This window comes from Typopeltis vanoorti, chromosome 18 (assembly GCF_054136105.1).
Source record: "Typopeltis vanoorti isolate ZY-2024b chromosome 18, IOZ_Tvanoo_1.0, whole genome shotgun sequence".
Classification (NCBI taxonomy): Eukaryota; Metazoa; Arthropoda; class Arachnida; order Uropygi; family Thelyphonidae; genus Typopeltis; species Typopeltis vanoorti.
The window spans coordinates 57,065,257-57,081,093 of NC_143566.1; the positions used below are offsets into that span (position 1 = coordinate 57,065,257).

At 35.6% G+C, this 15,837-nt stretch overlaps 1 protein-coding gene across 1 annotated transcript in view; it reads right to left on the reverse strand.

Annotated features, from left to right (window-relative positions):
* Window positions 1–15,837, reverse strand: part of LOC150096693 (calponin-3-like) — a 78,043-nt gene that overhangs the window by 21,318 nt on the left and 40,888 nt on the right. The window contains exon 2 of the mRNA XM_090407956.1: window positions 14,709–14,863. Within this exon, the coding sequence (XP_090264082.1) occupies window positions 14,709–14,863 (155 nt within the window). The remainder of the gene's footprint in view (window positions 1–14,708; window positions 14,864–15,837) is intronic.

Below are 15,837 nucleotides of genomic sequence, written 5' to 3' on the forward strand. Positions count from 1 at the left end.
GAGAAAGGAGTCCAGATCACATCAAAGCCTTATTAAAAGGGATAATTTACTTCAGTGTGTTTATCAACAACCAGATGTTCCTTTGTTCTATTTTACACACTTTTGCAAAGTGTCCTTGAATTTCAGTTTCCTGTCCAACATCATCCTAAAATCTTTAGCCTTAATTTCTTGCTGTACAAGTTCATCAATATAGTTTCAGCTGAGGTCCATAACCTCATACTTTGCTACACTGAACTCATAACCATGATCCTTTGTCCATAATGTCAGTCTTATCTAAATCATCTTATATGATACACACACATCACCTTTATTAACAATAGTTTTGCACTACCACATCCAACTGGATATTCTCAGATCTTTCCTTACATCACTAATGTACAAATTATACAGCCATGCACCAATCAGAACTATGATACAAGCCACCAGTCACTTGCCTCTTTTTTTGATGCCACTCCATTAATATTTTCTCTCAGCCATCCCTGTCACCAGTTTCATATTCATTCCCACTGGTTCAATTTACATAATTAATTTCCATGTAATATATTTTCAAATACCACTTAAAAGTCCAGCAATATTATTGTTTATCCATCTCCTTTATGCAGCTGTCACTTTTATTATAGAAAGTGAGCAGGTTGCTAAAGGCAAGACCTATCCTTTCACGAAGCCATACTACCAATATTTCCACTAATTTTTGCTGGCCCATGTGTGCATGAAAAACATTTTGTACACAAGTTTCCAGTCTCGATATGTGCAGCAGCATGTGCTAATAATAGTGAAAGTCACAAGCCACAAATCCTAAATTAATGTGCTTAAATTCATGCAGCTACAAAAAATCCATCACTGTTTGCTTGAGTTCAAGCATGACTACTGTCTAAGCAGTACAGATTCTAAACAAATCCCTCCAATTTGCAGACATCTGCATCAGTTCACCTATACAGTGCAGACTAAAAGTAAATGCAGTGGAAACATTGGAGAAATTACTAAATAAAATAAGTGATGAGCATGATTTATCACATAATTAGTTTTTATAGTAGTCATATTGACTAATTTAAAAATTCTGAAAACAAAAATTGTACATTTTTAAACATTGAACATATGAAAAATTGCATGCTGCCCACCTTAATATTGTCATTGATTATCTGCTCATTCCTGACCTTAAATATACAAAACCTCAACCACCACCACTACTGAAAGGTCTATAACTTACAGACACTTGTGACGCCTCCTTATTTAAAGAAACAATCTCGCCCTCCCACTTCACTGGATCTCTGCCAGGTCCAAGACTTAAACAGCACATTCAGAAGAATGCTAATTCTCTGCACTTTCTCATAATACACAAACCAATATTGCATCTAATCTCATTGTAAATGTTGTATTTACAATAAGATTTCTTAATATTCTAGGCATTTCCAGTTCATCCAATACCTATTCTTGCATCAGTTTCTCACTTGCTATCACATTACCACTGCCTGGATGACAAACACTCAGTAATTAAGGTACTTCCTCTAGTTATAATTATTATTTATGGCATCTCTATGGAGTCCAGAGACTCATCACAGCAAACACAAACCAACCATCATACACACGAGTCATATCATACCTCTCCTGGAATCCATTCACTGTCAGGAACTCAACAATTCTGGCAATCCATTCCACTCACTCACCACTCTCCATGCAAAAAATCTGGTCCACACCCCCTACTAACCATGCTCTTATACAACTTCCAGAGATGGCCCTAGTTCTCTGTTTGTCATATATTGAAAAATTTCACTTGCATCAATTTTATAAAACCCCTTTAATATCTTAAAAGTTTCTATCATGTCCCTCCTTTCCACCTATCAACTAAACTTTGTAACCCACAAACCTTAAACCTATCCTCATAGGGAGTATTCCAAAGACCTGTCACCATCTTGGTCACTCGTCTCTGAATCTTTTCGACCACCTGGTCACTAAGAAACCCAGGCAACCAAATCTGTGTGCAGTAGTCAAGATGTGGCTGAATCATAGCCTTATAAAGAGGGAATAATAACTTCCTTATCTTTACTTATTAGCATGTTTATCAAAATCTATGTAATTCGTTGGGTTATTTTACCAACTTCTGCAATATGCCCTCTGAACTTGAACTCTTTGTCCAACATTATCCCCAACTGCTTAGCCTCATCAATTTCCTGCAAACCAATACCATCAATATAATACACCATATGCAATTTTCGACCTGAAGTGCATAACCTTACATTTTGCAACATTAAATTGACGATCATTATCCTTTGCCCACAGTGCCAATTTATCTAAATCATCCTGCAGGTTATGTACATCACTCCAACTACTGCTCTCCAGAGTTTGGCATCATCAGCAAACTGAATATCCCCTCTTAAATCTTTCCCTATGTCATCGATATACAAATTAAAGAATAGTGGCTCTGGTACCAAACCATGAGGTACTCCATTAGTCACTATCATTCTTCTAGACTCTATCCATCATATACTACTATCTGGTGTCCATCCGTCAGCCATCCCACTATCAATACTACTAGTCTCATATCCATTCCCATTCTCTCCAGTTTTTGTAATAGTTTTCCATGTGGTATTCTGTCAAATATCTTGGCAAAGTCAAGCAGAATCATGATGTAGCCATTGCCTTTATCCAATTCTGCTGTCACTTTATTATAAAATGTGAATAAGTTACTAAGACAGAACCTACCCTTTACAAAGCCATGCTGCCCACTATAGAGTATTACATCCCTATCCACCCACTGTTGTATTTTACCTTTCACTAACTTTTCCAATACTTTAACAACCACTCCTGATATAATAATTGGTGTGTAGTTTGTTACCTGTCTTGGAGCTACCTTTATGCAATTGTACAATCTTACCCTCTTTCCACTCTCTTAGAACCCTGCCAGAGATGAGACAGGGATTGAACAACTTCATCAGAGGAAATGACAATTCTCTTGCACATTCACATAGTACATGGGCTGATATGCCAACCAGTCCAATTGCTGTGTGCACATTCATATTTTTTTAATATGCTGAAAACTTCCTGTTCATTTACCTCAATGTTGATAGCATCACTAACATCAGCAACTGTAAATCACCACCTGGATGATACACCTTTGCAAAATGATCACTCAGCAACTCAACTATTTCTTTCGGTTCAGTCACCTTCCTACCATGAGTATTGTTTAACCACCTTACCAGCCATTATGGATCAAATACGCATCCTTGTACGCTTCGTATCCATCATATATTTCAATGTAATATCAATGGTATTACAATTTTAATATGCACTTCCATGTTTACTTGGATGTATATATATGTCCTGGCCGGTAGCATGGTTAAAGTCAATTCTACCATAGTCATTTTCCCTCTTGATTGCTACATAACAAAAATCTCTTTTTGGTTTACTTTGGCCTGTTTGGCTAATTCTCTCTCAGAGTCTGATTTGACCTTCCTTACTATACTAATCGCCCTTCTTGTTTGCACTCTGTACTGCTCATGAGTATGATGATCAGTTTTTTTTTTTATATTTCCTCTATAATGTATTTTGGCAGCTCTTGCTTTATATCGCTACTCATCCACTTAATTCCAACTTGGTTTATCCTCGTGACCTTGGGTATATGGTATAATACTACTACTCTCACAAGCAATCTCTGACCATTGCCGCCATTCACTACTGACATTCTTTCCTTGTAGCTTCTCAGGCAATGGCACTGTTCCAAGATGACTCCCGAGTCTTTCATAATCACCAGCCTTATAGCTGATCATAAACCCTTTCTTGACGGAGAACTCCACTGTTTAGCAACTTCCCAGAACAAGATTGCATAGTCACTCTCCACAATTGGAGGCAGAGTGTCTACATTGATTACTGATGCATCTTCTGATGCTACTGTCATATCCAACACTCTCAAACCCCTTGTCCCCTCTATAACATGTTGTTTCATGTAATTATCCCTTAGCAACTGTATAAATCCCACTTCTATCTTGCCATGCCTGTTTTCCTCCCTCCATTCGATGTCCCCATAGTCTCCCATAATAATTGTTTGGCCTACACTCATTGCTGATTTGCCAACATGGCATCTATTGATACATAGATGCCATGTTGGCAAATACACAGATACATAGGTGTTAGTGGAAAATAGGACTATTTTCCACAAATAAAACCAAACTGGTTTTAATTCTGCAGCTATCATCAGCAATACCCCACCTCCAGTCCTATTCCTTCTGTCCTCCCTGGAAATATGAAGTGTGACAATTTAATTCCCAAAATGCACTAGTTTTGGAACTATACATTAGTGACTACTTTCGCCTTCGAAGTAGTTTCCCTTCTGTATTTATACACTGGTTTAGACAGTGTTCCCATTTTTGGAAACAGGCCTGGAACTCTTTTTTTTTTTTTTTTTTTTTTTTTAATACTCAAGTTCCTTTATCATGTTATGCTGGATATTAGTGATATCAGAAAATCTTCGTCCTTTTAGCACAATTTTTAATTTTGGAAACAGCCAGAAATCACAGGAAGCTAAGTCAGGTGATTAAGCAGGATGACCTAATTCAGTAATTGATTTTTTCGCCAGAAACTCACAATGAGTGTACTATGGCATGCTGCATTGTTGTGATGGATGATCCATTTGTCAGACAATAATTCGGGTCTTTTTCTCCTTTCTCGATTCATTTGTAATTTATCAGCCGTTAATCGCACACTTAATCGTCTGTCACACCATACCAAATCTCGCACTCTGTTCACATTTGCATCTGTCATTTTTGTTTTTGGCTGCCCACTTCTGGGGTTTGTTGTTCACATCTTCTCCACCTTTGAATCTCTTATGCCACACAAAGACTTGACTTTTTCAGAGCATCCACACCATATGTCACTTTCAACAGCTCCAACATTTCAACAGCAGTTTTGCCGATTTTCACACAAAATTTGATGTTAACATGCTACTCCAATTTCGATCACACATTTTTACACCAAAGTTTACATGTAGATCTCTATTATTATTTTTCAATAACCAACTAGCAAATGGCTCTATCGGCTTGAGGTTTATGTATGCATTAGTTAAACGACGTACAAACATAACCACGACTAAATCACCACATGGGCAAAACTACGCGGCCGTTCCAGGAATTAAATTGTCACACTCATACAATACCAGTTACATTCTATTCCTGTAACTATCATTTTCAGAGATAGGTCTCACTGATGCCTATATCTGAAAATGATATAGGCATCAGTGAGGTTATTAATGCCATTCTATCCCAAATACTAATGCCAAAAACTCCTCCCCTTATTCCTGATACTTCTTGCATTTGTGTATATGCATTTCAATGTCCCTTTGTATCCATAGTTACTGTTGTGTAATATCATTACCAACCCATTTAAATTGAGGACCTGTGAAATCCCGTTCAGCATTGCATAATCATTATTGTACCCATGCTCGTTTACCACAGGGGTGGCCAGACACTTGCTTGATTTCATTCTCCCTAATATCTCTAGTTTCCCTGGTTCTGCACACCACACTCTCACTAAACAACTTTCTCCAAACATCTAATTCCAAAACCATTTAAAATAGTCTGTCAAGCACATATAAGTTCTTTTATCCATCATATTCACTCCATACATCAATAAACTGCACACCATTCCTTCAGCACGATCTTTTCATTGACAATCATGGCCCTTCTCAGTTCTGTACTATCATACCGAGGCAGCAGACTTACAATCTTTACTTCCTTGCTTTTCATTTTCACTTCTACTAACCCTTTCATATTACTTTCTTACCATCTATACTTAATAAAGTTATCTTTCCTTTGCAAAATAACACTTTTTCTGGTCTGCTCTGCTGATTTCTATTCATAATCTGATTTTGCCTTTCTCATTATGCATGTCACTCCTTTTTACTCAACAGATTGCAAACCATAAGTACGAGAATGGACAACACCAAACAATTTCTATCTTGACTGGCATGAATGTCTTAATGCCATTCCCAATACAGAGTACAATTTGGTTAACTACACATCCAAACTGCCATCCCATCCTCATTCCTTCAATACTCAGGTAAACATTAATGTGTGTATCACAGAAAAGTGATGATTGGACATTAGGTCAGAATTCCCCATCTTGGTTCTTCACATTCTTTAAAATTGATATGGCAGTAACCTTCCAGTTATCTAGCTTTACAGCCATTCAACTCTAAATGCACTTCTAATATTAAGTTAGATATGGTAAATAAAACTAAACTTCATCATCATCAAATTCCTGCCATGTACCCACAAGGGGTGTACAGGATACGATAGTACTACATGAAAAAATTATATCATTACTAACTTCCTATCTACAATTTTCCTTCAAATCAGTCTGTTACTTGTCAAGACTCCAACATTATCAGATCTTATATTTCTATCGTCTAAGGCACTTTATACCATATCAATCCACCTATATCTTGGTCTTCCTCTGACATTTTGCTGCCAACCTGGCAGAGAACTTGTTTTGCTAATCTTTCCTCATCCATTCTGTTTCGGTGACCATACCACCTGAGATTAGCACTGCTAACGCATTCTTGGATGCAGACAATGTCAAGTTCTTTCCTAATATCCTCGTTTTTAATATGATATTGCCATTGATGCCATCTGTTCACACCTATAATCTTTCTCAGGACTCTCATATCTGCGGTCTCTAGTCTTTGGTCAAGTGTTTTACTTCTGACCCAGCTCTCAGATCCATAAGTTAAAACTGGTTTGAACACTGTCTTGTATAAAGCTAATTTAGTGTTCCGACTAATTTCTCTCTTATTCCATATGAATTTATTCAATTGACTTCCCACTATACCATCTTTGCTGATTCTGTTGTCTATTTCTATATTTAATTTACCATCTTCAGTAAAAATCGTGCCTAAGTAGCTGAAATGTTTTACTTGTTCCACAGGTTCTCCATTCACAACACAGTTGACATTTTCAATGATTCTGCCTATTTTCATTGTCTTTGTCTTTTTATTGCTGACCTTCATACCATATCTATTACAATAGCTATTCAATTTAGTCAGAGAATCTTGCAGACTTGTAGCAGATTTATTTAGAAGTATAACATCATCTGCATAAAGCAAAGAGCTGACATTAACATCTCCAATTTTGATATCATGTTTAATACCACTTTCCTTCATAATGTGATCCATATAGATAATGAATAACAGAGGGGATAATGTACATCCTTGTCTCACACCAGATTTAACATTAAACCATCTTCCTGTACTTCCTTCAATTCTAACTGCTGACTTACAACTCAAATAAAGACTAAGTATCGCTTGATATAATGCCCCATTGACACCATATAACTGCAGCGTATTGAATAGCTTCTCTCTTGGCACCTTATCATATGCCTTTTCCAAATCGACAAAACTTAAATACAGATCTTTGTTATATTCCCATGCTTTCTCGACTATTTGTCGTAAAGTGAAGATCTGATCCTGACAGCCTCTATTTGGCCTGAATCCAGCTTGTTCTTCACCAAGCTTTTCTTCCACAATTCTTCTCAACCGTTTCTCAAGTACACTTGCATAGATTTTGCCAGGAACACTCAGTAGGGAAATACCTCTGTAATTCTCACATTCAGTTTTATTTCCCTTTTTATATATGGGTACTATGAGAGCTCTACTCCAATCATCGGGAATTCGTCCCTCTGTCCAGGCTTTCTGAAGTATGCAATGCAGCCACTGTAAGACTCTTATACCACCATACTTCAGCATTTCTGGTCGAATATCATCTACTCCAGCTGCCTTTCCACATTTTAAGCCTTTGATGGCTTTTTCTACTTCAAGTATGGATATGTATTCCTGCCTTGTCAGTGTTTTTTACCACTGTGCTGTCATCACTGCTTGTTTCATTTAGCAGTTTTTCAAAGTAATTACTCCATACTTCAAGGATATCTTTTATTCCAGTTTTCATGTCACCTTTATCATCTCTAACTCCTTTTACAGCACTCTTTCCTCCATTCCTAAGTTTCTTCAACAACCTCCAGAATATTTTGCCACCTTCTTGATATTTATTTTCTATATTCTTGCAAAAGTCCGCCCATGACTTTTGTTTAGCTAGTTTTACACAGTGTTTAGCATTCTTGCATTTGTCTCTATATTCTCTAAGAGCACAAGCTGACGTATTTGACAGGAACTTTTGATATGCTTTCTTCTTTTCCTTCACTGCCTCTTTAACTTCCTGTGTCCACCAGGGAGTTCTGATTTTTGTATCCTTGCAGACAACCTCACCACATGCCTCTCTGGCTGAATCAATCAGTGTTTTCATGAAGGCTTGCCACTGAATCTCCAAGGTTTGGTTTCTGTTCTCAAACTCTTTCATTTTTTCTTCAATAATCTTTGTGTATTTTAGTCTACAGTTCACATCTGAGAGCTGCTCAACTTTTATTTGCTTTAAAACTAAAACTAAACTTAATATATAGAAATATCTCTCCCATTATTCTTTCTCAATAACACCGATTATGGTAGGTATTACTTCTGGGAAGATTCCCATGTTACTCCTCTAAGTAAACGTTATTTTCATGACTATTTATCCTATTTTTGTTTAGGAGTACCCTTTTCCACTTGTCAGGCCACAATTCAGGTATTTTTCTCCTTTCTCGATTCATTTGCAATTCATCAGCCATTAATTGCACACTTAATCATCTGTCACACTATACCAAATCTCTTACTCTGTTCATGTTTGCGTCCATCATTTTTGTTTTTACCTACTTCTGGGGGTCATTGTTTACATCTTCTCACCCACCTTTGAATCTCTTATGCCGCTCAAAGACACTAAATTGAAGAAATACCAGTTATGGTATTTCTTCAATTTCTCAGCTAGAGTCCTTTTCCATTGATACTTATGTTTATGGTGTCTATATTCAATTTTTTAAGTCATTAGAACAGACAGCTGACAAAGAAAATGGAAAAGTGGTCTTTGGAGATCTAAACAGCAGAACAGGAAATAAATTCCAACTAGGCATATGAGAACATTTTGGGAAAATTTGGAAAAAAGGCAAAGCTAATAATAATGGTAGGTATTTGCTGGATTTCTGCTCAGGACACAGACTAGTCATTACTAACTCCACATTCCAACAAAGATTGTGCACAAGTTCATGAAGGGAGAAAAGACAAGAAATAAGAAAAGCATCACTGACTATACCATTGTTGACAATGCTTCATGCTTCCAAGATATAAGAGTGTGCAGAGGATTTAGAAATGGAAGTGCCCATTACTTAGTGCTAAGCAGGATAAAAATGGATATTACATTGAAAATAAAAAAAAAACGTAAGAAAGTTTTAAAAAGGAATTAAAGTCAAGCAGCTTTTACAGGTAAACTATACTCAACTATACAAACATTATTGAAAAAGATTGAAGCAATTTTAAAACAAGAACCAAACCTTAGAGTGCCAATGGCAAACTCTGACAAAAACATAGATTCAGCTAGGGAGATAGTGCTCAAGGATGGAAAAATAACACCGTGATTGGCATAAGATGTTAGAAAGAAGTAATTCTGGCAAAGAAGAAAGCTTACCGAAAGTTCCTAGCAAATAAGCCAACAGATGCCCTAAAATACAGAGAAAAAAAAAGTAAGAGAGCAAGCTCTGTGTAAAAGAAACTAAACAAATGTCATGGGACTTGGGTAAGAATATAGAAAATAAATATCAGGAATACTATAAGAGGAATCAGAGACGATAAAGGTGACATGGAAAAACTCAAGATAACAACATTCTAGATGTCTAGAATAATTACTTTCAAAGACTTAAGTGAAACAAGCAGTGACAGAACCATAGCAATGCAAAGATGAGTATATATGAGGTAGAAACATGAAATGCAAAAGGCAGCTGGAATATATGATATTCAACCAGAAATTCTTAAGTATGGAGGTATAAAAGTTCTACAGTGGCTACACTGCATAATTCTGGGGGCCTGGTCATATGGTCAAACTCTGGATAATTGGAGTATAGCTCTTATAGTTCCCAATTACAAACAAGGGAATAAAGCTAAATGTGAGAATTCCAGAGGAATTTCTCCACTAAGTGTTCCAGGTAAGATTTATGCAAGTATACTTGAGTTGAGAAAGATTGTGGAAGAGAACCTGAAAGAATAAGCTGGGGTCAGGCCAAACAGAGGTTAGCAAGATCAGATTTTTTGCTTGACAAACAGTTGATTTGTAAGTTTTGTAAATCCAGAAAAGGCATACAACAAGGTACCCAAAGAAAATATTTTCAAAACACTACAGCTATATGGGATAAATGGAACATTATACCGAGTAATACATATCCTATAAATAAGTTGTCAGTCAGCAGTATAATTGAAGGAAATACAGGAAGATGATTTGCAAAATTAGGGATAAGACAAGGATGGACATTATATCAACTTTTATTCATCTATGTGAACCACATTATGAAAATGTGGACCATATTATGAAAGAAAGTAGTATTATATCTGATATTAAAATCTGAGATAATCAAACTTAGTTCTTTGCTTTATGCAGATAATGTACTCCTAAACATATCCAGTGCAAGTCTCCTGGGTTCCCTAAACAAATTTGATATGAAAATTGGTAATAAAAAGACCAAAGCTATGAAAATTTTTTGCAATCCATTTTGCTCCTTTTTTAAATAGATACTAAAATTGATCTCAATTATTTTGATGCTTTCTCATAATGCCATGCAATGTTACACATCTGATGTAGTTCATCTATGTAACCATCTTCAGCATCTCCCTAAAGATGCTTTCCCAGGGCTTTTATCATTCCTTACTGCCTTTACAACTGTTTCTCCTCTTTTCAACTTCAATATCATGTTGTCATATAACCAAGCAGTACCTTGTCCATCTGTTTCTTCTGTGTTTGAGTAGATACTTCTTTTGTTCTGTATTCACCACTGTATTAATATCCTCACATTGCTCTTCTAGCCACTTCAATCTTGTCCTTTCTAACTGCCTTATTTACTTTAGTGCATTACATTTTATACTGCCCTCTTGACTGTAGATACAACTTTGTTTTTGAATAATGGCTTCACACATGTGAGAGAAAATGTAAAGCCATTATTGAAAAGAAAAAAAAACTGTTTAACAGACATCTCTGTTAAACAATTAATACAATTTTGTTATTCCTATCTTCCATTTCTTTTTCATAATGGTTTAAATTCTTCTTCTATACTTTCCTTGCAATTTCCTGATATCTGATTTTGAAATTGTGCTTTTTCTTGTTTGAATTTCCGCTTGACGTGGCAATCACTAAACTATAATCTGATTTTATATATATATATATATATATATATATATATATATACCAAAAGCAAGAAGCGATCTAAAAAAAGCACTGTATATATATATATATATAAAATCAGATTATAGTTTAGTCCATCAATGACGACCTCAGAGCAGCCATGAGTCCACATATTTGCTAGGGTTGAACTGAGTGAGAGGAGGTCCTACTATCCTGATGAACATCAGTGCAGAAGTTGTCCGTACAAGCAGAGATGACCTAGATGAAGTTACTATAAGATTCATCTGAGAGAAACCCCTTTCACATTCGCTGGAAGATATTGCAAATCTGCCCAAAGTGTCCTTTAGTGGAAGTAGGATGTCCGGGACTTTATTTTCTTGAAGATATTCATGAAAACCACAAACTGCTTCTCTTTCATTTAAGAGAAATTTGCATGCTAACTTTTTAATTTCAGCTTCACCAAATGTCAGATGCTTCCCAGGATTTTCTGGCCAATACTTGGAATCTAAAATCTTAGCACATTCAGGCAAATCAGCATCATCCCCTTCAAGCAGACACTTTCCAACAGCTTCTTTCAGACTTTTATAGAAAGCAGATGAACTTATTGCAGGACTGTGTCTTTCATTTTTGTGGAGCTCAATCCCTTTGAACTTCATGTTCTTCTGACTTTGAAGAGTATGGACAAAGATTTTCAATTCTTTCTTCAAAAAGAAAGAATTGAAAATCTTTGTCCTGTATTCTTCATCTTCCTGTCTGCTTTGTATAAGTCAGTATTTATCTCTTGTAAATCTAGTCTCACTAAGTTCTTGGAGAGCATCACACACATAAGGCCCAAATCAAGAACAAACTCGCATGACATTATTTTTCTTAAAAGGCCCTCATAAAGAAAGTGATGGATGAGGGCTTCAAAGTCTTGCCACTAGCTTTTGCACTGCAAAAACAGTACGAAAGCTAGATGCAACCGAGCAAGTGCTTAAAATTCTGCCAATTTTAAGAAGTTCAAGTTCTATAGTTGCTGCACATTCCTGTAGTTCCCTAGCATTCTTAGGTGAAGCATAAGTCACATAAAGTTTGTCCATGAAACTCTTAAAGCGATTCACTCCTGCCACATTGTTCACTGTCTCACTAACAGACAATTCAAGGTGATGGCTAGCACAATGCCAGAAAATAATACTAGGAAACTCCTCTTGCATTAGTCTCCTTACACCATTACAAACACCAAACAACACAGCTGCACCATTACAAGTTACAGACAATAAATACTCCTTTAGGATTATCTGGAGATTACTTAAACATTCAAGATGACTAATTAAAAAGTTTAGAATTCCTCTAGCAGTTATATCTGATAATTCGATCAAATCTAGGAAAAGACTCACAGGAGCCGAAAGTTCAGGAAGAACTGCACGAACAATAACCATCAATGTTGTTGTGTTACTCACAGTTGTTGATTCATCAATAAGTAACAATATTTTGTTCTTGGAGTTCACTATGTTATCTATTAATATTTTTCTCATTTCATTTGCAATGTGGCTCACAATGTTAATGTAAACATTTGCAGAATGAAGAATATATCCCATGTCTAGGCCATTAAGTTCCTGTAAATGTATTTCATCTTCCAAGTTGTTAAATGATTGATTTCTCCTCGCAACTTTGTAAGCAGTTCGAAACACTTTTCCTGTTATGTCTTTATTATGAGACAAAGTATTTAGGAAAAAACTTTCTCTAATATTTCGTTTTTTGCTTCAGATTTTATTTTTTTGGCACGCTTTGTGCGCTGCACTCTCCTTATGATTGTAAATCTTTTTTCTTAATGACATTAACTGTTGTTTGCAAGATTCTCCAAAATGACTGATTTTACCATTTGACCACACCCTGAAATTTTTGTTGTCATATGTTTATTGACGGCAAGACTTCCGACATCACGACATACTTTACAGCCCAACATTTTATTCTTGACATACAGCCACTTGTTTCTCTCACAGAAGTCATTTTTCTGCAAAGTGTCTAACATTCAGGCCAATCATTATCAGAATCTGCTTCCTTTTGACCACGTGGATCTTTGGTCTTGGTTTCGTGATCCTCTCACCAAGCGTATTTTCAGTGCTAGTTTTCTGTTTTACGAGATCACAAGTAGTCAACAATTTCTGCTTCTTCAGCCTTCCTTTTTTTTTTTTTTTTTACTCATTGGTATAAAGTAACTACTTATTTTACTCATTTTGAACAATGATTGCACTGATTTAACTGAGATTAATTCAAAACTCACGTGAACATCTGCCTGTTGCAGAGTGAATATAGAACTGATAAACTGATATTAGAAGCAATTGGAAGTGAACACAATTTCCTGTTTCTGGTTGCGTACCAACCTATGAAACAGGAAAGCAGGGTACCAACTTATGAGTAATCAAAACTGAAAATTCAATTCATGAACACAGTACCATCTACTGGAATATTTATAATACATTTTGCTGTCAATAAATCACAAATTTTTGAAAACTTAAGAAAAAAAGGTGCCGGTACTACATGCCACCAGAAAAAAAAGCACTGTGTGTGTGTGTGTGTGTGTGTGTGTAATCTTTTTGGAACATGTCTTATATCAAGCACGTTCATTTTTTTCATCGGGTAATTGTGTCCACTTTGTACAGCCTTTTTTGCTAGAATTTTGTAGTGCAAAGTAATATATTTCAAGGCAAACTCAAGCACTTTCTCCTCTTTTGTTACTTTCTCCTAATTGTACATTTCAATCTCCAATGACCACTATCTCTTTGATATTGATGGCATCTAAGTTGGTATAAAAAATTACTTCCTCAGTATTTTCTGAAGTGGGTGAATAGATCTGGACCACTGATATTGAATTGTCTTGCTGCAAACCTTGCCATTATCATGCTTTCATTTACTGGTTTGTAATACTTATTCTTCTGTATCTCTCTTTTACTAAAAAAAAAGTACATGCTTCTTGTGTTGTACTTTTCTGAATTCTTCCGCCTTTCATCTACCCTGCACCCTGTCCAGTGCATTCCACTAATTTAGGGATGTTGCAGCAGCATTGATTCATCTTGCTGCAAATGGAGTAATACTTTCCATGAGTCCTTACAGTACAGACATTTTGCATTCCTACTGATAAGTCTAGCTTTACTCTTCTTACATTTCTTTCAGTAGCTAACTTGTCTATCTAACCTCTCTTCACTTAGTTGGGTATGTGGATTTTGTTTATCCAGGAGATATCCAAGGCTGCATGTGATACCTTTCATTTGTACTCTCATACTGCACCAAATCTCAAGTGTTTCACATTTATGGGACAGCATCAACATTCATTTGACTAACCTTAATGATTCATGTAGCTGCCCTTAACATGGACAACATATGCTGTTTCCCAACCTCACATTTCAAAAAAAAGTTCAAATAAAACAGAGAAAAATAAATAAAACTAAAGTAATAAAAATCTCCCGTGTTAATACAAAAAAGAACAAAACATACGTGCATAAGGCAAGTCCATCCTTTAAACAGTCTGCAAAATCAAACTGATCTTGAAAACCTTTTTCAAGATTTGGTGGATCAAGTGGCAATTTTGTTACATCACGAATCCAGGCAAGAGCCTGTTCTGACTGGTAAAGATCAAATTTGGCTTGAGCCTAGGAGAGAAAATACAATTTATATATAGTTTTGAATTCCAATTAAATATACTACTGTAATTCTCACAGGTAAGATTTTTACTTTTGCATGTTTTTGAATTTTTAAAAGTATTTTCAGCTAAAGAATAATTTTTGGTTGTATATTAGTTCTCTCAGTATGAATTTGTTTAAATGTATGTTGCTGTACAGTACAGTTCCAACAGATTTAGAAAAGCTACTGGAAAAAAAAGCTATGTGAGTAAAAAAAAAATCTATATTTTATCAGTAAATAACTTACAGGATTAACTGCTTTTTAAAGAAATGCAAAATTAAATTTCTCAATGCTTTGATCTTCATATCAAGTTTTTCCTTGGGAAAAAATTTAAATTATATATAAAAAAAAAGCCTTATAAACTCAAACAACTATACAAGCTCATCCAAACCAGCTTTTACAAACAACCATGTTCATGGTGGGATTCGAATTCACAACCTGGAACATACTCGCTTTCAAAACCCTGATTGGAGAACAGGAAAAATTATAACAAAAATGGGTATTCATTAATTTGCAAGTATTCTGAAGATGAAGTCTGGCAAATCAGGGAATAAGCCTACAAGGATGTGCTTAAGGCATAAGGACAGAATGCCTAATATGGTCAGACTGAATCCTGAAAACACACCATTAAAAAAAAAAAATGAAATGGCTTACATTCTTTACAATTTTTTTTTTTTCATAAATCCAAAATATTGGGCTGTTGAATTATGTTTCTAACCAGCTGATAATGTACTCTGGTTTGATTGCACATGGCTGGAAGAGCCAACCTTATCATAACGCATATAGTGCTATTTTAAAATCGTAGCACCTGAAAAAATATGGCTGCAAAGTATCATGAACTTCATCAACCAACCTAATAAAGAAATGAAATTTGAGACAAGCCCTTACTTCAAGATTCCTTTCCTTTAGTGTTAAATGTAATCAGGCATTCATTTTAGTAAAA